This window comes from Neopelma chrysocephalum, unplaced genomic scaffold, assembly GCF_003984885.1.
Source record: "Neopelma chrysocephalum unplaced genomic scaffold, ASM398488v2 Primary Assembly neopelma1_23b, whole genome shotgun sequence".
In the NCBI taxonomy this organism is placed as follows: domain Eukaryota; kingdom Metazoa; phylum Chordata; class Aves; order Passeriformes; family Pipridae; genus Neopelma; species Neopelma chrysocephalum.
This window is the reverse complement of record NW_020897692.1, coordinates 7,046,059-7,069,809: the sequence shown is the minus strand read 5'-3', so window position 1 is coordinate 7,069,809 and position 23,751 is coordinate 7,046,059. Positions and strand designations below refer to the sequence as shown.

At 40.9% G+C, this 23,751-nt stretch overlaps 1 protein-coding gene across 5 annotated transcripts in view; it reads right to left on the bottom strand.

Annotated features, from left to right (window-relative positions):
* The window catches only part of SYNCRIP (synaptotagmin binding cytoplasmic RNA interacting protein), a 26,176-nt gene extending 8,348 nt beyond the window's left edge, over nt 1–17,828 (bottom strand). For 4 of the 5 annotated variants that reach the window (XM_027695891.1, XM_027695902.1, XM_027695913.1 and 1 more), the window contains exons 1-10: nt 17,663–17,794; nt 16,182–16,341; nt 15,194–15,312; nt 14,903–15,010; nt 13,039–13,152; nt 12,776–12,952; nt 7,652–7,787; nt 6,564–6,769; nt 1,428–1,577; nt 1–53 (exon numbers count right to left, since the gene is read on the bottom strand). The exon at nt 1–53 is cut by the window's left edge and continues 69 nt beyond it. In XM_027695891.1, the coding sequence (XP_027551692.1) occupies nt 1–53; nt 1,428–1,577; nt 6,564–6,769; nt 7,652–7,787; nt 12,776–12,952; nt 13,039–13,152; nt 14,903–15,010; nt 15,194–15,312; nt 16,182–16,329 (1,211 nt within the window). In that variant the 5' untranslated portion in view covers nt 16,330–16,341; nt 17,663–17,794. Of the gene's footprint in view, nt 54–1,427; nt 1,578–6,563; nt 6,770–7,651; nt 7,788–12,775; nt 12,953–13,038; nt 13,153–14,902; nt 15,011–15,193; nt 15,313–16,181; nt 16,342–17,662 lie in introns of all 5 variants that reach the window. The other variant, XM_027695926.1, reaches the window with a different exon arrangement.
* Between the last annotated feature and the right edge of the window lie 5,923 nt (nt 17,829–23,751).

Genomic DNA, 23,751 nt, shown 5'->3' with positions numbered 1-23,751 from the left:
ACAATTTCAATGTTTTCTCCCTCTAAATCTTTGCCATTCATTTCTTCCATTGCCTGAAGGAATTAACCAGACTTTAAATATACTTCCAAGCATATCCAAAGCTATTAATTTTATTCTATCTTTTAGAGTATGCATTTTTAATTTTGTTATCCAAAGCTAAAATAACAATATAAAGCTAAAAAAAAATTTTGAAACAATCAGACAGCATAGTATAATGGGTTCCAGAGTTATGCATTTCATCTGAACTTGGCTCTCAAACCCAGGACTTTGTGTATCAGTTTAGGAATCTTCCTCTCAAAACTTTAAACAGGCTTCCATCTTTGCAAGCTGTTTCAATTAATGAAGTGACAGAACTGTCCTTCAGAAAGTAAAGATTTTGTAATAGATGAATAAATTCCTAATGTCAGCACAAAGATCAGTATATGCTTCTATTCCTTTATTTTACCTGTAATAAATATAACTTCCTTTCTCAAGCAGAAGCCAAAAATTAGAAGTCAAGTTTCACTCTGACCACAAGGAGAAAACAAACAAACAAAAAACCCTCCCCAAAACACCCCCCCAAAGAAAAACCAACCAAACAACAAAACAAACAAAAAAAAACACCTCCTCCCCAAATCCACATAAAAAACCCACCACCACCCAAACCTCCTCCCCCCAAAAAAAAGTGAAACGGCAAACCATCAAATTCTTCCCTACCGCCCCCCACCATGTACAATTTTCAGGAGTCACACTAATTGCTACAAGGTAATTTCAAGCAGAGAAATCCTAAATATTCTACCACTTTTAAGGACTCTGCATAGCTAAGCCTTGACAGGATACATATCTTATGAAGACTCCTTCCATGATCTTCTTAAGCATCTGCTTTAAGGCATATGGATATGTATGAAAAACTGAATGCCCTTGTATCCTGCATGCTCCCACAGAACATAAAAAACAGGTAATACTACAGGCAGGAGGGGAATTACACTTTCCCTTCCTAACAACAGATGACATCAAGACCAGGCTAGCAAAATCCAAAACCGACAATTATTCAATTGTCCAACACCTTGCGTGGGGGGAAAAAAAAAGTGTTTCCTGCAAAAAAAATAAAAAAATACCTAAGATTTTATCACCACCGCCCTAGAGAAACTGCTTTAGATTCTACCAGTAATTTGGTGAGAAGAGTCACTCAACTTCTGAGACTTCAGTTTCAAATATAAGACATGATTAGAAACTCATCAGCAGAATTACTTAGGATAGATGCATCTAAAATCCACTTTTCAAGCAATCAACTGCATCATCCTAAGAGACACCCAGTTATCAGTGACAATGTGTTACCGTTTCTCCAGACAAACCTTTTTCTCAAGTTAAAAGAAGCACACAGCTTCTAAATGTTATGTTTATTCACTATTTATAACACACACACAGTTACAGTCCTATTCACTTACCTTTACAGCACCATCCCGTTCATCAAAATGAATGAAAGCATAGTCTTTTAGCTTCTTCACTCGCTCTAGCTTTCCAAATTGACTGAAGGCCTTTTCTAGTATCTCCTCTGTTACAGTATTGGCAAGATTGCGTACAAACAAAACTTTTACCTAAGGGGGTGAAAACAAAAAAAGTACTTAGAAGTATGATCTAATCTGAAAACACAAAATGAAGCTTTGCTAGTTACTGCTATTGGCAGTACTGAAAACATTGTTACGTTTTCTGTACAGCATTTTATATACATGAATATGTACACTTATATAGTCATACAGCATGAGTTAGCTCCAAAATTCCCTGACAGAAATACTGAATCTGTTATCAAACATGATTACATAAGTATTAGTATCCTGAAAGTCAATCCAATTTGCGTTAACATTTAAAAGGATCCTAACAGAAGCAATCTTCACCTCAGAACGTTTTCAAACTTGAAAGAAGGTAACCAGGATTGGTTACACACAAAACAATTAACTTATCAAAACATTTAATTGTTTAGACAGACTTTTGTTCAGTTATTTGCAGAACAGTCATCACTGTAATATCTAGGTCAGAGGTGTCAGGCCTGCAGCTTTCAAGCTGCTTAACTTGTGGTTCATATGCTACAGCTACACCAAATACCTGGTGTCACGTCTGTGCTTGCCTGTGGGGCACTCAGGGACCTGAAGCCACTACTAAAATAGAGAATGTAGACAGAGGGGGATACTAAGGCTGACACTGCCCAGTCACCCCTGGACTTTCTCACAAGTCAAACTTTGCCCTTCCCTTGAGGAACAGCCACCTCCAAATAACTCTGAAGTCTATTCCCTCTCCCAGCTCGCTTAAAGCATGCAATACGGCTCTTAAGCTACACAAACTGCTATCCAGCTTCTAAAATCAGAAAAGCAAGTAATCTTTCAGCTACTGATACATGCCCTGTTACCTGACAGTGACTAATCATCAATATAAAGTTTCAGCAACCACCAACTGCATATGATAAAATACAGAGCTATCTGACAAAGGCTTAAAATAAACCCTTTTTTAACAGGGCAGACAATGTACTCTGGACAACGGGAATCACCTATTAGTGACCCGTTAGTACTGAAAGACTCATCCTTGTGTCCACGCTGAGGCTGCACTAAATGACTGGACATTAACATGTTTACATGATGTCATCTGAGTTCTCACAATTTACAAACCTCTTCGACTTGTTGTGAAGAGTTCCTTCCACATGCTGGCACCACGCTCTGACAGTCTACTCACCTCCTACTGTCAAGGAATGTTCATACTCTCACCTTCCTACAGTGCAGCTGCCAATCAGCTGCAAAGACCTGCAACTTCTGCTCACATCCTTTTTGCTCCTACTGGTTTCAAATTAGCCAATGACAAAAACTGAACACTGTACAGGGCAGCACTGACTTCCTGCTCCTAACCTTGAAGGTCAACATAGATAACACAAGGTGTAAAACGACAAAAGAAAGCATGCTTCAATCTTTGAAGCAGAGCTATACTCTACTCCCACCACATACAGGAACTCAATAAACCCAGACACCCTTTCTATAAGAATTACTGTGTAATTAAGTTACAAATAAACACGGCAGACTTCCATAAATCTGTCTCACTCACTAGCTGAACTAGGACGGGATGCAGAGTTAGGAAGAAGGGATACTACAGGCCGTAAATCTAATCCAGCGTATCAACTCTGGTCTTTGGCAATAGTTATTCTTGCTGATTCTCAGGAGATGGTAGAAGTCATAGCTAACTCTACACAGAAGGCTGTTTCCTACTATGTATTAAGCTTCTCCTACATGTTCTGGTGGTAAGATTAACCTTTATTTATTGTAAATCATACATAGTAACCATTTTTAGTAAAATATCCTAATTGCTCCCTTAACCTTATTCTATGGAAATGAATTACAGGAAGTTTTGTGATGTAATCAATGGTTTTAAAAACCAAAACCTTTAAACAAATGTTCCTTATTCTTGTTGTTTAGAAAAGGATGAAAGCAAGCATCTCATGAGGAACCCTAGCTAGCCTTCACTAATAAATTCATAATGACTGACATAATATCAGACATGATTAAAAACTTGACAGAATAATCACTTTTTTGTTACAAGATGCACTAACAATGTTTTTTAAAGAAATAAAAAAGCAACTAATTTAAATTTTCCCAGTGTAGACAAATCCATTAATCTCTAGCAGCTGAAATTTTTTAGTCATGTTACTGATTAGAACAGTAGCTGAACAAGTCAAATATGACGTCAAAGCTACTAGGTAGGTTACAGCATAGGTTGGGAGAAGATCAACCCATTTTTTACTGCTAACGAAAGAGGGAGGGAAGGAAAACAAAACAAAATAAAAAAAAGAAGTCCTTTTCATTAAGCCTCACAGATACAAGAATCCACATATACACCTAACAAGCAATATATCCAGCACCAGCATTTTGTTGTAATGGTAGAACTCACATATAAAACTGCTTAAGATTAAAGATCCCCAAAACTTCTGGGATCTGCTCCTTTTCCTCCTCTTACCTACAGCACAAACACTTCAGGCCACATTCTCCAACGGTTACTAGCCCTGTCTCTTGTCCTGTAATCTGCCAGGCAGCCACAAACATAAGACCTTATTTAGCTGCTTAACCTGCCACTCCGGAACGTCCTCTGTAGCCTCAGCCATCCTACAGAAATCAAGTAAAACATTAATGAATTTATCTAGACTACACGGATAAGAGGCAACAAAATGACACTTAGGAGAGATTACGGTATCAATACAACCACAAAGTTGGAAAAAAGTTCACTTTGGACCAGAAGTCAATACTGTGACCAATTCTACTCTGATCTGTCAGTACAAGTACTAATCTCCTGTAGCATATACATCTAGCTTCAGAATCTAGCTTCATCCCTCATCATGCTCAAGCTACTTCGTATTTAAGTTAACAGCCCATTTAAATTTTAAGTATTCACGTATACAGTATTCTCCACAACATTTTATCAGAAGTCTGGAGGACAAAGGAAAAAAGACTCAAGCAAACATTTCAGAAATTTAAATTAGTAGGTGTCCATATACTGGTGAAATTACATGCTGCTTCTGCAAGATTTAGAACATTGTTCACCTTCTCACTAGAAAGGTGAATTCATCTTCCTCATAGTTTGCTCTTATGGACTTGCTTTTCTAGCAGTCTTGACAAGAAAACTGTTGACCAAATGATTATTCTGATAAAAACAACCTATTTCTCCCAAATCACAGCTTCCTTCAAAGCTTTCTACCATAGCATGTGCAAGATGACATGGGTCAATAGCTTTCCCTTTGCTCCAGACTGACAGTAGTCAGAAGCAATGACAGCCAACCTGCAGCTCACATCCAGGAGATTATTGACTGAAGCTGCACCTGCACTGCTCCTTCTCATAGGAGAAAGACAGCAATAAACAACAGAAAGTAAATCTAACATTTAGAAAAGTGTCAGATATGGTCAGTTTCTCTAAATGTACAGCAGGTGGATAAGAAAGCCTGGAGTGGAGACTTTCCTTGTTGCAAGAATAAACTAAGAGACAGATCCACTGAGGAAGGTCAGACACCAATGCTTCTCTCAACTTCTGCCTTCAGATACAAGCCAAATGTCCTCTACTTTTTCAGTATTCTAATTCATATAGTCTTGTTTTTCCATACATCTTCAACCCAAGCTTCATGCCCATCTTCAGCACATGGCCCTAGAAGTATGCATGGTGATTTTATCTACATTTTCTGTATTTCTTCCCTTCATTTCCACGTTTCTTCCCTTTTCATGTCCCATTTCTAATACAAAACAAGGCATTAATACACTCAAAAACTGTACAGTAGATGGGGCAAACCACAATCAAGCTTTAATTTCTTTAGCCTTTTACTCCCCAGATCTGTAAACTTACTTAGAAAAGACACCTGACTATGTCCCCTATCATTTCCTGTTCATCTATTCAGTTATGTCACCAGAAGTTCCTGCTCATTTATTTTAACGGTTTGGTGGATTAGGTCTCTTCTCTTTTGAGCCAAGAAACTGAACACATAGTTCATATTTAGGAAGTGCCACTTTCTACAAATTTTACCTGCAAGAATCTTCCCCTGCTGCTGATAGTCTATGATGCTGGGCAAGAAAAATAAAGTCTGCAGACAGGATAGTCCAAAAGCTTCTGTAATACCTGTATTACAAAAGCAGCTTTTTTCCTAAAATGAGCCCCCACCCCAACCCTTTTCCCTTATGGCTCACCAAAGAGGAGATCCCAGCCAAGCTATCTTACTAGGTCCATCAAAGTAGGACTCCAGCAAGTGACGTGTCTCAGATGAGAGTAAAAGCACAGACGAAAAGCAAGCAAAGAGAAAGAGATAAGGATACGGGCTAGCTAGGAGTTTCCATTAAACAACTCAGCTACACAACACAACCGAAAAAGACAGGGTTGGGCAATATCTGACGGGAAAAAAAATTCAGGTAATTTGTTTCTGGCAAAATATCACGCACATATATAAAACAACTCCTACAACATACTTCAAAATGTTAACACTCCAGACTTCAGTTTCACCTAAATAGTCAAAATCCAAAATATTACTAGTCTAGGTATTTTAAGGAATTAACTCCCCCAAATTAAAAATAACTACAGATTTCCAAATACAAGTTAATTGCCTAACTTCTCAAAAATAACTACTAATGGCAACTTTGAAAATACATTTGTGTACATTTGAACACTGACATCTTCTAACACTGAAATGATACAGTTCCAGGTTTAAAAACAATTAGGGCTTGTTCTGTGATCATATCTAGATTTCTGTCCCTCCAAATACTAAACTACAAAACTATTTTAATTCTTGGAGTCAGCACCATCGCTTCCAGATAAGAAATTAGGTACATCATCCTATGTGTCATTTTGGCAAGAATTATGTTCACTATTCAGCCTTGGGAGCACAAAATAGTATCAGGCCATATAGAGTTTTTAAATTCATATAATTTCTAGAGTATACTCATAGTTTTATCATCTCACATCATCTCTGTCAAGAAGGCTGAAAGACGTTATTTAATCTTAGGCTAATGTCAGGAAGTATCTCATCTGGAACACAGCACTTTCAATGTACTATGGTCCCCTTATAGCTTTATTACCTTTGCCATGACTTCAGGATCTGGGTCTTCTATAGGGTCAGCCCATTCCACTGTAACAACATTTCCCCAGACTTTCACCTTGCCGCTCATTAACCTACGTCTGGCCTGAGCAGCAGTTTTGTGATCTTCGTATTCAAGGAAACAGAAACCCCGGTTCTTTTTCTTGTCATCAGGCTGATGATACAATATGACATCTGTAAGACCCTCTGAAATTAAATAAAATAATTATTTGCTATGTCTTCAATAAATGAATTTGCATTATAAAGTGGGAATTATCTTTCAGGCAAGTGTGCATCTGACAAGCAGTTCCAAAAAAGCAGGAACACACTAAACTTCTGAGACTATGTACATTGTAGTTTCCCTTCTCTCAAGACCGACATTTTCAAAGAGAGACATCAGACTATCCCGACTTAGGTTCTATTTTTATCAAGTGAAGAAAGCTCAGTAGCTATGGAAAATATCCTTCCTCCAACTGAGTGGAGAAGAGTTAAGGGCAGCCAAAAGCTGTGCTTTGTCAATTCTCTTCTTAAACCCCTAAGTCACACCACTTATCAGGGTGTTTTTTTCATGCGTGTCTAAACAACAAGAGACAAAACTTGCATGATTTTTAAAAAGTTAATTGCCCTAAAGAATCTGAAGTATATAATTCTGTAACAGAGAAAGTCATCATTACCTTTGCCAGTTCATATGCTGTTATCAAAAACAGATCCTTATCAAATCACTAAAACATAGAACTAGCTACATTCTTCAACTACCTTCGGTTTTGCCTTGAGAAGTTTTAAAACATCCATTAGTATTGAAATTATTAAACTTCAAATTCAAATTTCTTTGAATGGTTTCTTAAGCATTATACACTTATAGGTAAAACTTGAAACCATGCATCTAGTGCAATCACAAATATTTCAGCCCTCAGCACAGTTTAACAAAAAGAAAAAAAACCCACAACACCTGAAAGCTGAGACAAATGCTGAGCAGTGTTTCTTTGGATTCACCATCATTCGACTGTAAGTCAAAAGATGGTGAAGACAGCTCATCACCCATCACATTTGACATTGTTCCAACTCTACAAAACATAGTTACTGACTTACCTGTTACTTTGCTGAATTCTTCAACAATTTGCTCCTTGGTTTTACTCTTAGGAATAGAGCCAACAAAAAGCCTATTATTGGCAACAGAGATGCATACACCAATGTGTTTTCCAGAACGAATTTCATGGTTGTTGTACTGCAAGAAAAAATAATTGGACATTCATCAGTTACAAATAATTTTCGCTCTCCTTCAACAGCAGCATACCAAATATTTAAGTCTTGAAAACCCAGCACTGAGCAATATATTACATTTTCGCATCTTAACACATTCTTACAATGCATATTCATCTATTCTGAAGTATACCCATGTTCTCTAAGATTTCGCCACAATTTCAGCCAACAATTATTCTTCCCTTCTTGTTCAAGTCTCTTAATACTTGTTCCTTAAGAGACTTTTTCATGTAGAACCATAAAAGGTAAATCTTATGTACAAGTCATCAAGGTCAAGGCTTCTCCCTTCACAACAGGGCAGAAAAAAAATGCAAGTTCCTCTACAGACTTTATCTATAAATTCTTGATTTGTGTGTAATACAAGACATGAGTCTTAATTAGATTCCCTTCTAAAGTTCCATAGTTAACAAAAGGAAAAGAACTGTGATCAGGTATTCTCCACAAAATGTACAAGAGCCACTGGCAAATACTTTCCAAAGCATAAAGATTACACAGGTAAAGATAGTAAACAGCAAGAACTAACTTTTACTGACTTGAAATACTAAGACTTCTGTTCAAATGCTTCTCTCATAATACATTTAGAAAACACCCTGAACAAGTCAGCAGTTTAAGAAAGAAAAAAAAAGTATTACTGCAAACACCTGTTGACAAAAAACGCCTTTCACTGAGATGCAGATAGAGACACACACCATCCAAACAAGCAGCAGGACAGTCAGCTGGCGGTACATCAACCCCTTTCCAACTGGAAGCCCTGTAAAGGACTGTTCTTTAGCTAACAAACTGTATTTTGTGGTCAACATCATATTGACAAGTAGCAGGACAGGTTTTTAAAATTTAATCTAGCTATTTATTCCATGAGTTATTTTGTGTTTGGTGGTAAATCTTCCTGCATAAGCAAGTTATCCTGCTTTTTGTGAAATAAAATCAGTGGGAAGATGTTTACATATATTTATCTTGTGCAAACAAAAATTACATCACTGAAACTTTTCTAAGCTAGTTAACTGCACCAAAAGTGAGCTAAAACAAGAAATGTACATGTGAAAAGGCTCTGGAGTGACATCTTCACAAATAATTGTCTCAAAACATAGCAGGACACAGCAAAAGACTTCTATCTCCATATCTGTTGCCTATGTGGCAGGGAAATAGTTGACTTTGAAGTAGGAAACAATTGCAGAGGAAGACTGTATGTATATTATCATTTCTAATAAACATTAATGAGAGACAGATTACAGTAACTCAAAAGAAGTTCTTTAAAGTAACACTTTTAAAGAAGTTGACAGTTTATTAGTCTGTGAAACTAATTCTTTTTTAACTGAAGTGTGCATTGGGGAACATTTCTTTACATTAGGAAACTTATTTTTCTGAGAGGGTGGTCAAACACTAGAACAGGATTCCTAAAGAGGTGGTCAATGCCCCAAAGCTGTCAGTGTTTTAAGAGACACATTTGGACAATGCCCTTGATGATGACCATGATAGCAACACTTTAAGTCAGCCGTGAAGTGGTCAGGCAGTTGGACTACATGATTGTTGCAGGTCTCTTCCAAATGAAATATTCTATTCTGTACAGACAACATATTATTTAACTGTTCCTGCTAAACCCTAAAACCGAAGTTCAGCTACATATTTAATCCAAAAAGAGTCTCTCATACAACTCATGGTAGCAAGGTAAAATTAATATATTCTGCATATTGCAATAGTTTCTAGCAGTTTTTTCATACTACGATGCATTAATTACTACTTTCCATTGCATGTTTCTCTTAACGCATAGAAAACAGTCTTCAACTAGGTACTCCCAAATATCAAGTTATCACGTTGGTGATTTTTAGGTAAATGGTCCACATACCATCTGACAACTTAGACATAAACAGGCCCAGATCATGATCTGGGTAAAGTGCCAAAACAGTCAGGCTACCAAATTAGCTATGTCAGCATACTGCTTTCCCCTCCTGTCACCACTGAATCAATGTCCGAAGTCAGTAACAGATATTGCTGCTTTCTAGACAATATAACAGGTTTTTATTTTTTCCTTGCCGACTTCTGTAAGAACTTACAAACAAGTCAAGGTGTGCATACAGTCTGTCTTGTCACTTTATCCATTTAAACTTTCACTACCAATTCTAGTTTGTTTCCAGGAGCAAATGGCAAGCTGTACTGCTAAGCATAGCTGGCAGACTGTTTAAATGGCATATTTGCATAATCCACCTGTAGCCCCACTTTGATCAAGCTTACACCTGCTCTAGTCAAAAATACACTGAATGCTACTATACTTTTCAGTATGTTTTCCTACAAGCTTCACCTCAAAAGTATTTATCTTGTACATGTCTAGAGTAACCTCATTCACGCAGGGCTTGAAAAACTTAAATCTAATTACTTCTTATGAAATAGCAGGGAGAATTGAATGTGTGTGCAAAAGAACACAACTGGAGTTGTAATTCTTAAACAGTACAAAGCAAAGTAAATGTGTTAATGGGGAAAAAAATTACTGAGATTCAAAAAAATCTCCAAAATGAACCCACCATACTTTGATGGTGAGTGCTTGTGTTAACATTTGAGATGCCATTTCTACTTAACCAGGTTAAGTTAGAAAGTTACTTAATGGGTTAACCACACTGAATTAAATAATGGACATAAAAAAGGGGAGAATTCCCTAAATGGTGTTTAAAATAGTTCTGGCTGTGCTTGAGACAAAAATGGAGTGATACTATTGCCTGATACTGAGAAGATTTACAAATCTGAACACAAATTAATTTTAAGTGGCTTAAAAATGCATATGCATAAACAAAATCAAGGCTTCAACATATTAAAACTTCAAGATTTCTTCTAATGAATACAGTAAGTCAACACTACGCGTATCCAAAAATTTTAGTTCAGTTTTACATTAAGTTGTTATAAAGGTTGTGGATGATACATACAACAGCCACACAGATATGAGCTGTATGCAAAGTATGTTACACCAACTCCAAAAGCCTGAAGACAGGTCAGTTTATTCTCTGATGCAGTCTGGGTACTGAAAAACATAGCTGTCTCTTATTACTCAAAAGCCTCCAGGCAATGCAGAGGTTTTTAGTCTCATTTTTTCTATACTTCACAGAGTCCTAAAAAAAATGCCTCTGGGAAGAAGATAGAAAATAACAGAAGAATCCTTATCCCACAGAGTCCAGAAAGCTGGGAAATAAGCTGTATACACATCAGAAGATTACAGATAGTATCGAAAAGAACACCTGTTAAAATAATAAGATATGAAAATGGCTATAACCAAGGGTTCAGCGTTTCTAAGCAGTCTTTCAGCAATCTCTCCCATTGCATGTGCAACTAATACAAGTGACAGACTCACAATTTTCAGCTGAGCTCAAGAGCCACAATGTGCTAATACTTCTGCAAATCATTTCTAGATAACTTGGGAAACTTATACTACACTAGCCAGTCAACCATGGCCAGAACCATGAAAAAAAGCCAACTAATGTCACAGGATCCAATTTAAAACTAACCCTACTTTCAACGAGTATAGCATAAAGGCTGAAAGACTGCCTCATCAATTGCAACACTTTTCAGATATTATCCTCAGTGGCTATTTAACTGAAAAACACAACACAACACCCTTTCTTCCTGCATATCAAAGATCAGACATAAAGGGACACCAAGTACCTCCTTCCCTTGTATCATTTAGTGGAAGACTGAGGCTAGGATATGATGTTTTCTGTTATGGAAACAAAAATGACTTTTCAGAGCATGCTGCCTTTAAGCAAAATCCAGCTAAGTGAAGAAAAATTCTGTTTTGTTCATTTACTAAGTGCCTCTGAGGACTTATGTGATTTGATTCATTACTTTGCTAAGTCATGTGCTTAACTCTTAAAAGTTCACACACAATATAAACATCTAGGTTAACAATGAAAGTACAAAGAGGAATATACAGTTATCCCCGCATATCTGACTGTACGCTGGAACAACCAACTGTTCTTATTTAAAAAGCTAAACAGCATATGCCAGATTATTTTTGTACTTCCACTTTCACAGACATTTGTACACCTTCTTAAAACACATTCCCATTTTCAGCTTGATTTGTCTCCACCAACTGACTAATATTAATGTCATTGGGCACCTTATTTTAGGATAAACCTTATTACAAAACAAAGTACGTTAACCCTACTACAGCAATATAGTATCAGTACACTTCAGAATAACTGTGGTTAGCACTCTTGGAAATCATACCACACACTGATCTTGGCCATATCAATGCAGTAGCAAATAGCTCAAAAAATTCAACTTTAACTTAACCAGGAAAACAAAGGCGTGGTACGAGGATCAGGGTACTGTTTCTCCCCACCTTCTCTTTTAGGGATGGGTATTTCATGCATGAAACCTGAAAAGCTTATTAGAAGTATCCTATATCAAACTATTTCACACCTCTGTGTAAAACAGAGGAAATGCTTTTTAAGCTGGCAGGATTTATGACTTTCTCCAGCCACTTGCAGCAAACAGAACAGACCTTCAACGCTCAAGAGACACTTTTTCCCATCTGAAGTATCTTATGAAATTCTGACTTTGAAGCATTTTTCCAGTGCAGGCCCCCTGCTGGTGCACAAGCACATCAGGAGTCACAGAAACCCTGACCAGTGCTGCCTTGCCCGCAGCAACCCCAACATCACTGCTCTCCAAAACTCACCCACATGCAGACAGCTCAGAAGTCACTATTGCTAATACAATTGTGGTTAATAATAAAGCACCTAAAAGGACCAAACAGCAGTCCATGAGCTTTTTTTTCCCCCCATCCCTAATGCATTCAGTAAAAATATATATGCAACATGGAAATACATTTAAGAACACCTAGTGGACATTTATGAAGTGATCTAACAATGACAGTTTCATCTTAAGCACTTAGACATTAGGACCAGGACAACTGCTTCTAAGCCAGTGTTCTTACAAAAAAACCCAGAAAGTCCCAAGAAAACTTACCAGTTTAACAGCTTCCTGAGCTGCCTCTTTAGTACAAAAAGTGACAAAAGCATATCCTCTATTTAGACCAGTTAGTGGATCCATCATTAAGCGGAGATCCCATATAGGCCCAGCTTTCTCAAATAATGGAACAAGTTCATCTTCAAACAAGTCTCTCGGAATCTTGCCCACAAATATCTACAACAGACATACGGAGCACTGTTTATAAAAAAATATTTGCAATCAGTAAGAGCACATCTATATAAACATATTCCCCTTCTTACCTCTGTACCAACAGAAGGTTGTTGTCCTGAATATACAGACTCTGGAGGAGGTCCACCATACTTTCTCTGTCCAGTAGTCACATCAAGGGTGTAGCCGGTTCTCTCCAACAGTGCCTTCAAGTAAGAAACTTAAAACTTTAAAATCAGATACAAATTGAGCAAGTTTAGCTGCCCTAAATTCACAGACAGACACGCTTATAATTCCTTTTAAACTGTGCTGCTTTGAAGATCCCACAGGCAAACAAATCTACTGCTAGTACTTGAACAAGAAACTTGCAAAACAATTAACAAAACTATCAGGTAAAGAAACATTGCTAGAAAATTAGAGATTCACATACAGTTTTCCCAATTCCTTCATTTTCATACCAAAAAAAAAAACAAACAAAACACACACTCCCTCCTGCCCCCCCAAAAAAAGAAGTAATAGAACAGTGAGCTTCCCTTTAATTAGGAAGATCTTAGTCTGAGCCACTTCTTGTTTTGGCATGTCCAATCCTGCAGACATTTATGCACAAGAGTTCCCTTCACTTAATGAGATTACTCATAAGTGTGAAGTTAAAGAACACATGTTTAAGTGCTTACACCCCTGGAACACTGTACAGACTGCTTCAGGTATCCAACCACTCGCATGGTAGTACTACTTCCTTTCTCCTATCTTCCCCACTCCAAATTCCTTGCAGGCGCATACAGCATCCCAGGACAAGTAACCCTCACTAGAAGCACTACATGCAGTTACAGATATACTAGCAGTTTAAAATGTTAGATGAAATTCAGTACGCAAGTGCATGTGAAACTCCTGTGAAATCAAGGCTTTCTTAATAATTTTGTACAAGGACAAATCAATTCTACATACAAAGAAACCGCATATTAAACAAGCCCAATTATAGTCAAATATTAGCAATTTCACAACTGGAAAACTGCAGTTATTTTAAATGCTATAACCATCAGCAGTAAAAGCTATGCTACTTGAAGTTATTAAAAAAGTCCTCATAATATTGTTGTTTTATGTGGTAGTGACAAAAACTGCACCAGTTTTTTTTTAATTTATAATTAATGGCATCCCAGCCTCAAACTCAGGAGAAAAAAGATTTTCTAATTTTACAAGGTACATAATTATTTGTAATATAACATGCTCATTTTACACATTACACGTGAAATGTCAAAGAACAAAGATTCTCAGGTTTTTTTATGGCATCACCTAAGCATGCTTAGATGGCTTTCCTTCCCTTAATCTTTGATGAAGTTGCTAATCACAGAATTTTAGAATAAAATTATTGTATGCTTAACTCTTGAGACAAGAGCCTCTTGCTAGTAGCAGACATAGTCCAAGAAATAATTTATCCCTTATTACGACAGTTTGAGGGGTACAGTTTATGAGCACAGTGATTATGTCATAAGAAGTGGGCTAAATCCTAAATCCATTACAATCTGTTTTTTCAGACACGTGGTATCTCCTCCCTATTGTGGAGTTGCCTTACATCTGAACTGAAGGGAGGGGGAAAGCAAACAACAACAAAACACAAAAAAACCCAGCAGCAGTAGCTGAACTTATGTATTCTGAACTCGAATAACTACGTTGACAGGTTTCCACAAACTTTTAGCTGTGAAATAGTGTAACTGTCCCAACAACACATATAGCAGTATGTACATATATACATTCAGTTTCAGCAATTAACAATATATTAAATTTCCACTTGAAAAGGAAGAAGTGCAAGACAAAAATGCAAGTGGCAGCTTTCCATAATGACAAATAACCTATAATAGCCTTTTTAAGAAAAAGTGCAGTTACAAAACAATAAAGGTATCTGTCTCAACAGCTTTAAAAAAAACAGGCAGACCTCATAACTTATTTTTAGGGACATACCTTAATTTTTGCCTCATCTGGTCCTTTGCTAGAATCTGCCACCTTGGTCCCCTGTTTTTCCCTCTGCCTGTATGTCTTCATGACTCCACATAAAAAGGCACTTTTGTTCTGTAAAAGATAGAATCTTCAGTTCTGAAAACATGACAAGCTTGAATCTCATTTTACCATGAACTAGTACAGTGTTCATTTCACATATCACACATGGATAACTGAAGAGATTTAAACAAATCTCTTGCCAGTCAACCAGTAGTTTATCCCGCAACAATTATATTCTAAATTACTTAACATTACCTGAACATGTGAGAGATCACTGTCTTTAAACTGTTGAAGCACTGCCAGTGCACCTTCTTCATTGAATTCCTTTAAAGCTTCAATAGCTCTTTCATCTAGATCACTATGTGCAACTAGCCCTAGAGAAGAGGAAAAAATTACTAATTATATTTGGACAGTAATCTTTGTAAAACCACATTTAACACATCTAACACATTTTAGTGACCTCTAAATCAATCACTGATTAAAGTAAGTTACTATACCTAACAAACCACTTAGTTCTCCTGAAGTTAAATACTAAGTGTATTTAACCTTTCTTTAATTAAAAGCAAAAAAGTTAAGATTCAGAGTAAAAGTTACTGCATTTATGTATTCATTTGACTTTTGTGAAACCCAAATGTTACACAGGCCAAATTTAACTTCAATATCCTGAAGCTGAATTTAGAAGAATCTATCAAAACCTGACTTAGCTTGCCTAGCGATGATACCTTGGTACGTTTTGAGACGATTATAAAGACAAATATACTGCAGCACTAAAAATGACCACCACAATCCAAAAATCAAGCTCAAAAATACTAGCTATTGTCACATCTGAGAAAACCAATACAATAACCTTTCCATCCATGAGCCCAAACACCATGTCATTAAGTATCGTTTACGTGAGAAGATGCATAACGAGGCTTTAATTACTTACAGCTGCCTATACCTAGGGTAAAAAATGCACAAAGACCACATCACCTACTCCTCCTAAAAATCATCTGTTGCCTATTCCAGCTGTTGCTCTGGTCACTTGCATACTTCTTCCCACCCCTCAGCCCAACTAGCCCAGCTCAAGACCTTCCTCTGAAAAATACAACAAATTAAAGCACTGAATATACAACATCCATAGATTTTGGCAAGACTGCAGTTCCCATACTTTTGGAAACCACAAAAAGTTGCTATTTTAGCCCAAAGACAGCAGAATCCAATAAAATATTGTGCATGTGCTTTTGCAAGTCTTACATCTTACCTGCAACGTAAATTTCATCTAGTTTTTCAGCAACTTTCTGTGGTAAACCAGCATCAAGCAATGTCTGGAAATGCTCAGAATGGGTAACTGCAGCAGAAGTATCCATGGGCTCTTCAGTACCATTCCCATTAACATGTTCAGTAGCCATGTTTCCAGATATCTGTTCAAATGCAATAAGCATCAAAATTAAGCTAAATATATCTTCAGGTAGAACAATTCAAGTGACAATATATGCAACAGACTGCCCTATTCTTTGAAAATAATGAAAAAAATACAAAAAATCGTAGAACACTTCCGTGATACTTTTTTTAGTTTTGCAAGACGCACGAAATTCCTCAAAAGAAGCACGAACACAAAGGAAAGCCCTAACACCACTGCCTAGCGGGGGTGGGGTAGCTTTCACTGCAGGTTTTACACAACCCAGCCAGACACTCTGACTCACCTCCCTCTCTCTGTCTCTCTTAACACACTCCCTAAGAGGTTCTGAATAAGTTAGAAATGGAGCAAAAAGCCAACAGCGGGGGTGGAAGGACAACCAAACCTGCCACATGCACCGCGATACCGTCACTGACACCCGCTGCCGCCTCCACCTCTCGCTGGAAACTCGCTGCCCCTCGGCTCACGCCGCCTCTCCAGGCCCCGGGCGCGGCCGGGATCCCTTCCCGCCTCCACTCCGGTGCCGGCCGGGCAAGCGAGAGGAACAAAGCGCTCTTCCCAGCCCGCACCCACCCACGGCGGCGGCGGCCATGAGCCCGATGGAAACACGTGCTCCGCGCGTTCAGATGTCCTACAACTTCCTCCAGTGACCGACTTCCCCCCCTCCCCGCCACACTCCCGCGGGAGGAGCGGCTCCCCCCCGCCCCGAGCCCCAGCCATTCCCTACCTCTCACCCTATTCCCCCCGGACAGCGGGTTGCAACACCCCGGGCCCGATTTCACCACCCAGCCGGGAGCTCGCGGTGCCTCACGGCCCCGCCACCGCCCCCCGGCCACACTCCTGCCCGGAACAATGCAGGGCCCCGCTTCCCGGCCAGGAAACGCCGCTGCCCGTCGCCCACCGCCTCCCGACGTGACCGGGGGCACGCCGAGCACAGGCGGCCCCGATCCCCGCGCACACGCCGCGCACCGAGGCCGCGGCTGCCCCCGGCCCCTCGCGGGCAATGAATGGAGCGGCGAGGCCGGCGGGACAATGGGGCGGGAGCCACGCGCCCCGCGCCGGCCCGGCCCGGGTGGTGCCCCCGGCCGCCGCCTCCTCGCCGGGGCCGGGCACCGGCCCGGCCCGGCCCGGCCGTCCCCCTCCCGCCCGACAGCAGCGGCCACGAAGGCAGCGCCAGCAGCTCCTCCACCCATCGCGCAGCGCCCTGGCCCCTCAGAGCTGCAGGGCCCTGGCGTGCGCCTCCCGCCCTGCGCCGCCTCACCCCACTCTGCCACCCGGCCCGCTCCCGCCCCGCGCCGATCCCGCCGGCGCGCGGCCGGGCTGACCTGTGTGTGTTTGCGGGGGTGAACCGCCGTGTGCCAAGGGTCTCCCGGGGCGCGGCTCGCGGCTCGGCGTGCTGAGGCGCTGCCCCCGTTCCGCGCTCCCGCGGCGGTGTGTCCGGGCAGTGCTGCTGCTGGAGCTGGCGTAAAATGGCGGCCGCTCGAGCGCTCACGCCGCTGCTGCTGCTGCTGGCACCAGCCCCGGCCCCTTCCACTCCGCGAGGGGGGGGGGGGGGCGGGCGGAGGGCGGGCGGGAGCGGAGCGGGGGGAGAGCGAAGGGAGGAGGAGGAGGAGGCGCCGCCGCGCGCGCTGGCGCAGCCCCAAACCCCGGGGTCTCCCAGGCAGCTCCGCAAGGGTTATATCGCCGCGCCCCGTTCGCGCGCGCGCCCGCCCTCCCCACCGCCCTCCCCTCCCGCGCGCGTTCCCTGCCTTCCATGCGGAGCGGCGCGCGCCGCTCCCGCCCTCCCGGGTGAAGCGCTGCCGAGGGGAGGCGGTGGCGGCGGGAGGAGTCCGGCGCGCGGAAGGCGCGCTAACCGGCGCCTCCCGCGTCGTGCACCTGTGCGGGCGCGGCGCCGGCGGAGCGGCCGCGGCCGGACCGGGATTGGGCAAGCGGCCGTTCTCACGGCGCGCAGGTGGCACAAAGCAGGAGGGGGGGAACAGCGGCGGCCGGGGGGGGGGGGGGGGGGGGCCCCGCCCCCGGGGGGGGGGGGGGGGCGGACGGAGTAGACAAAGCCACGCAGACAAAAGGAGGGGAGGGAGAGCCACGCTTTGTGTGGCTGCCGGCCAGCGCAGAGCTCGGCGGCGCTCGGCGTTCCCGCACTGGAGACGGAAGGCGCCTCACGCCTGCTCGGAGGGACGCCCGGGGCTCAGCACTAACCCCTCGGGCGGGCTCCCTGCCCCGCCATAGCCGCCGGGCGGAGGGAGTTTTTCCAAGGTTTCCGTGAGTCGCTACGTTCGACGGGGCCCGGGCGGTGGGGAGGCACCGGCAGCAGCACGGGCTGGGGCGCCAGGCACTTCTCCACCGCCGGAATGCCGCAGCACAGCCCGAGTAACAGGGCTTTTGCTCCGCAGCCACCTTTGGGGCGGCCCCGCGTTGGTAGTTAACTTTCATGCCGGCCCTAGCGGAATGCGGGTCTGCCCGCGCAGCGCTGTCAGACGCGGGTTCCGTGCTGGGGGTCCTTGTTGCACACTTCAGAATTCCAGTTCTGAACACGTCGCACTTGCACACCCCACACGAGAAACTTGGAAGCTAACCTACTGAGCTCTGCCAGACCTGTGTGTCCAGATAAAGACAGCAAAAGGGAGGCAGGAAGGCACACAAGAGTTATTAGTCACTTCCCCAGAGGCAGCTCAGCCAGAAGCTGAGCAGCAGCTGCTGCCCCTGAGCCTGGTCGAACACTTCCAGCATATCTCCAGTGCTCTACAAACACACTTGCGCAGTGGAGCAAGCACAGACAATTACAGGGTTAGTTCGGTGTCAGCAAATGCTCACATGCTGGTGTATAAGTATGTGAAACATACAGCTTGTATTCGTTGATACAAGAAAAAAATCTCCTCAAGAATTCGATGCCATAAGACTTCATTAAAATCTGGACCACTCCACAGATTTATCTGAAATAGCAACAAATACGAGGCAGCTATGCACTAACACGTATTCCAGCTAATTTTTAATTTGAAAACTTGATTAAAGGTTATTTTTACTCAAACTTTTCACCACCTTTTAAAAAAATGAAACTTTAAAAAAAATTACTAAAACAAAAGCTAACACTTTTTGTGTAAATCTGTGTGATATTTTTAATCGTTTTCTTTATAAAAATGTAAGTATTTTTCTCCCTTCAAAAGTTAATAACTTTCATCAAAAACATAGCTGTCAGCTGGGCAATGACAATAATATTCTCAAAAATAAGTCTGGGGAATATTTTTCAGTGAAAATACTGCACCCAAACATGTTATTTTCAGATGTTTACTGAAGGTGCTTCAGTGTTAGGTTTATAATACAAATGTGGTCCAGAGTATTATCTCAATTTCATAAATGGATTTGTTTTCCAGAACTAATGAAAAATCACAGAATTATTAGGGCTGGAAGGGACCTCTGGAGATCATCCAGTACAACACCCCTGACAAGGCAGGGCCACCTAGAGCAGGTTACACAGGAACTCGTCCAGGTGGGTTTTGAAGGTCTCCAGAGGAGACTCCACGATCTCCCTGGGCAGCCTATATCAGTGCTCTGCCACCCTCAACATAAAGTTGTTCTTCATGTTGAGGTGAAAATTCTTGTGTTTTCATTATAATTCTCAGTCAGTGGATCTGACAAACTACAGGTGGCAAACTCCTGAGAAAGTAATTCCCACTTTCAGGACCATTTTTAGGGGAAAACCTTTTTATGCACTTAACTTATGGAAGTAAAAGCAATAAAAAGACTAGGATAAATGCAGTGAACAGATTTGCACCCTTATTTAAAATCACAGCTAACCCAGAGTCAGAGTTGCAGTTATTTGATCCTTTGAAATTTTACATAGAAAGCAGGAAGCAGAAAGTCTGACACACAGTTCCTCCAAATATAGCTCAGTTATTAGCCTTAATTCAGTAGGACAAAAGTGGTATGCTCAGTAAAAGATCCATGAAATCAGGTTTTTTCTTTTTAGTCACATAGAACATCAATTGAAAAAATACCCTGCCAAGAACATTTGCAGGCACTTATCTGGTGACTTAGATTTACATGAGGAACTTCATGCCTGAAAGTTTGACAGCTTCTCACCATGATAAAAGTTGTGCTAATTCCTGAATTTTCCTGGTACGTGAAATCGCTGCCTGCTTCTCATCCAGTTGTAACCATTGTAGAGCCACACTGAAGCCACAGTTGGACTTTTGATCTTCCCCAGCACATCCACAGTAAAACCAGTTATTACAACAGGACCAACTACAGAGTAGCACAGATAAGATCTAAGATCTTCTAGGATACTCAACAGGAATCTTACCTCCAGTTTCTATGATGCCTTTCCAAGGTGCGCATGCATTGGAAATTTAGACTCTGCTGTAGAATTTGCTACACTTGAGCTATGAAACGCAGCAGCTACAGCACTAGAGGGGCAGATCGCTGGTCACACAGCAAATGTTACCACTTGTAATAACAAAACAACCACCCCATGCTACACCTGCCACAGCACAATTCTAAATGATTGAGCCACCCTTGGGGTTTTCTCAACAATATACTTTTGAAGCCATTCTCAGCCCTTAGCCTTGTTGGTAAGACTGCCAAGTTATTAATATATCTGTATATTATAAAGATATCTAAGTTCAGGAAAAGATTGCATTCTACAGTTTATTCCATGTAGTGCACAGCTGGCCACTGGCCTATTTGCCCTGCAAGATCCTTGGTAAAATATTTGGGGAAATACTTGTTTAATTAAAAGTCAGTTAAATGTCTTCATCCTATCAGTCAAATTCTCTGTCTTAAGAGATAGGCTGAGCTACAGAATACAAGGCCTGTACCTATTAAGAGAAACGTGCAAGTCAGAAATTAATGAAGAGAAGATAACATATATGAAATTTTCTAAAGAAAAAAAGCTTTTCATATATGACTCAGTCTTTAGTAAGCCGATTTGAGAGTTTTTCCATTCTCTAAAAGTAACTTATGATCTAAAATTGTCACATGATTTCAGCAAAGAAAGGCTTAAGTAATGGTAATATTTTCTTTTAACATTCTTTCCAGTTATATCCTGTGTGCATGTTCTGACTTTTCCAAAACTAGGCAAGGGTAGCACTTATTAAAACAAAATCAAGGTTAATCCCTCTTATATTTAAACTATTTCAAAAGTTCTAACTTTGACCCTGCTAACTCTTCAAACACTCCACTTATTCTGACGAAGTCAGGAAAATAAAAGGAGCCAAGAAAGCATTTGCAAGTCCAGTATGATTCACAGGACCAGAGGCAACGGACACAAACTGAAACACATGAGGTTCTCTCTGAACATCAGGAAACACTTTTTCACTGTGAGGGTGACCAAGCACTGTCACAGGTTGCCCAGGGAGGGTGTGGAGTTTCCATTCTCTAAGACATTCAAAAGCTGTCTGGGCAACTAGCAACTGCTTGAGCAGACAGATACATACTATAATATGGTTAATTATCTTGATCTTTACAAATCCAACTCTATCCACTGACTTACTGATACTTCTGTCTTGAGATTGGAAAGACTCCTCCCTTCCCTGCCCACTGAATTCAAACCCTAAAGTGACTAATTTTTCACTAATTTTTAATTATTCTAGTTCTGCAAGATGGATGAGGAATCTGCTCCTACAGACTTGACATGATACATCTCAGGGCTTTTGAGATTGGCATCACCTGCATTCTGCTAAATATGTGCCCAGATAGTTGCAGGCAGAGAACAAGCCTGGCAGTGAGGAGGGATGGGGCTCTCCCAGAAATTATTTTGGTGTTTAATTCTGTGTATAGACTGAAGGTCTTAAATTCATTCTGAACTGCTTTTCTCTCTTTTGCTTTATACAAAAGCTTTACAGCTTTTGTATGTAGCTGTTGTGCTATAACAACAGCATCAGTGAAAAAAAAGTATTGAACTGCTTATTTCTGCAAGATATCTACGTTTTGAGTCTTTTCCAATACCAATCACTGCTTTTTCCTCTTCCCACTAACCGTCACCCCCCTACACACAGGTACATCTACCCTCAAATTAAACACTCTAGAGCTGACATTGTAAGAGAAAGGCTCAACAGAAGTAGTAGAATGTAGTTTAGTTCAGATTCCAATAATACCTTTAGTTTTTTTCCAATTTAAGTTAGAGGATTTTAACTCAGTTGTTTATCAGCCAGGAGTTCAGACCAATCATTGTAGAATTCAATGTATTTTGCAGTACACTGTAAGTTAACGTGTAAGTATTGAAAGAGGAGTGGAGGAGGAGAGCAATATTTTTGCATGCACAGAAAACAGTTAAGTCACTTTATGTGTGTGTGGAAATGCCAACTCAAAGCCATCCCAAACGGACTATTATCACTCAGAAAACAGGCCCAGCCTTGTAACAAAGAACTACAAATGCCCTATGCTTACTGGCAAAAAAGCAGTGCCAAGAATTAATCAGAATCTATACCTTCAATATGGACAAGAGACAAATAAGGAAACCTAATACTGGTGTACAAGTCAGAAGTGCCATGGGGAAAACCTAGAGAATAACTGCTTACTCTTTCTTCCAGCAGAAGAACTAGGAAGTGCCAAATCAAACAGGCAGATAGCCAAGCAAAAAAGAGCTACTTTTACACACATGCGACTAAATTGGGGAATTCATTGTCAGATGAAGCTGTAGGTATTTCCATACACACACCCCAAGTAATTAATGCAAGAAATCCCCATCTAAATTTATTAAATGCAGAGATAGAGATATCACCCCAATTTAAATTTTACAATAAAAATTAGTGAAGGCTTGGGGAGCATTCCAGAACATACTATCATATCTATGCTTGCCCTATTTTTGCATTTTTCCATTAGCCAATACCCACTACTGGAGACCAAATATTGGTCTTAACTCCTCAGTCTGATGGTACAAATACCCTGTTATTTCAGCAAGCAGAACATGCAATCACTAATTTGTTCCTTTCATGCCAAACCCTTCCCACTTCCTGCAGAAGTATACATGCAAATGCTCCTCTTCCTATAGATTCCCTCTGATCATATATTCCTCATCTCACTATAGACCTATAAACCACAGGCTTCCTATACAAATAGTTCACAATCTTATCAAGGGTGAGGAAACTATTGGAAGAGGCTTCCCAATCTGACAAAATACTGCTTTACTATTGCTATTACTCTTGGGTACAAGGAACAACTGCTGCCTTTTCCATCCTGTTACCCTAAGCATCTGATGCTTTAAAGCTCTTAGAGGAATGCTGCCATTAGGTCAGTGTCTGGCAAAGCTCCATGAAAAAAAAAGGAGACAAGATATTCAGCAAAGTGACAAGACAGTTATCACACATGCAGCCCCATTTTCATCAAATTAGCATAGAAAGGCTGGAGAAGGAAGTTTCCTTCATGTCCTCATGCACTCTGCTTCTGAGAAGAACTCATGCAAGAGAGCTGCAGAGAGTAT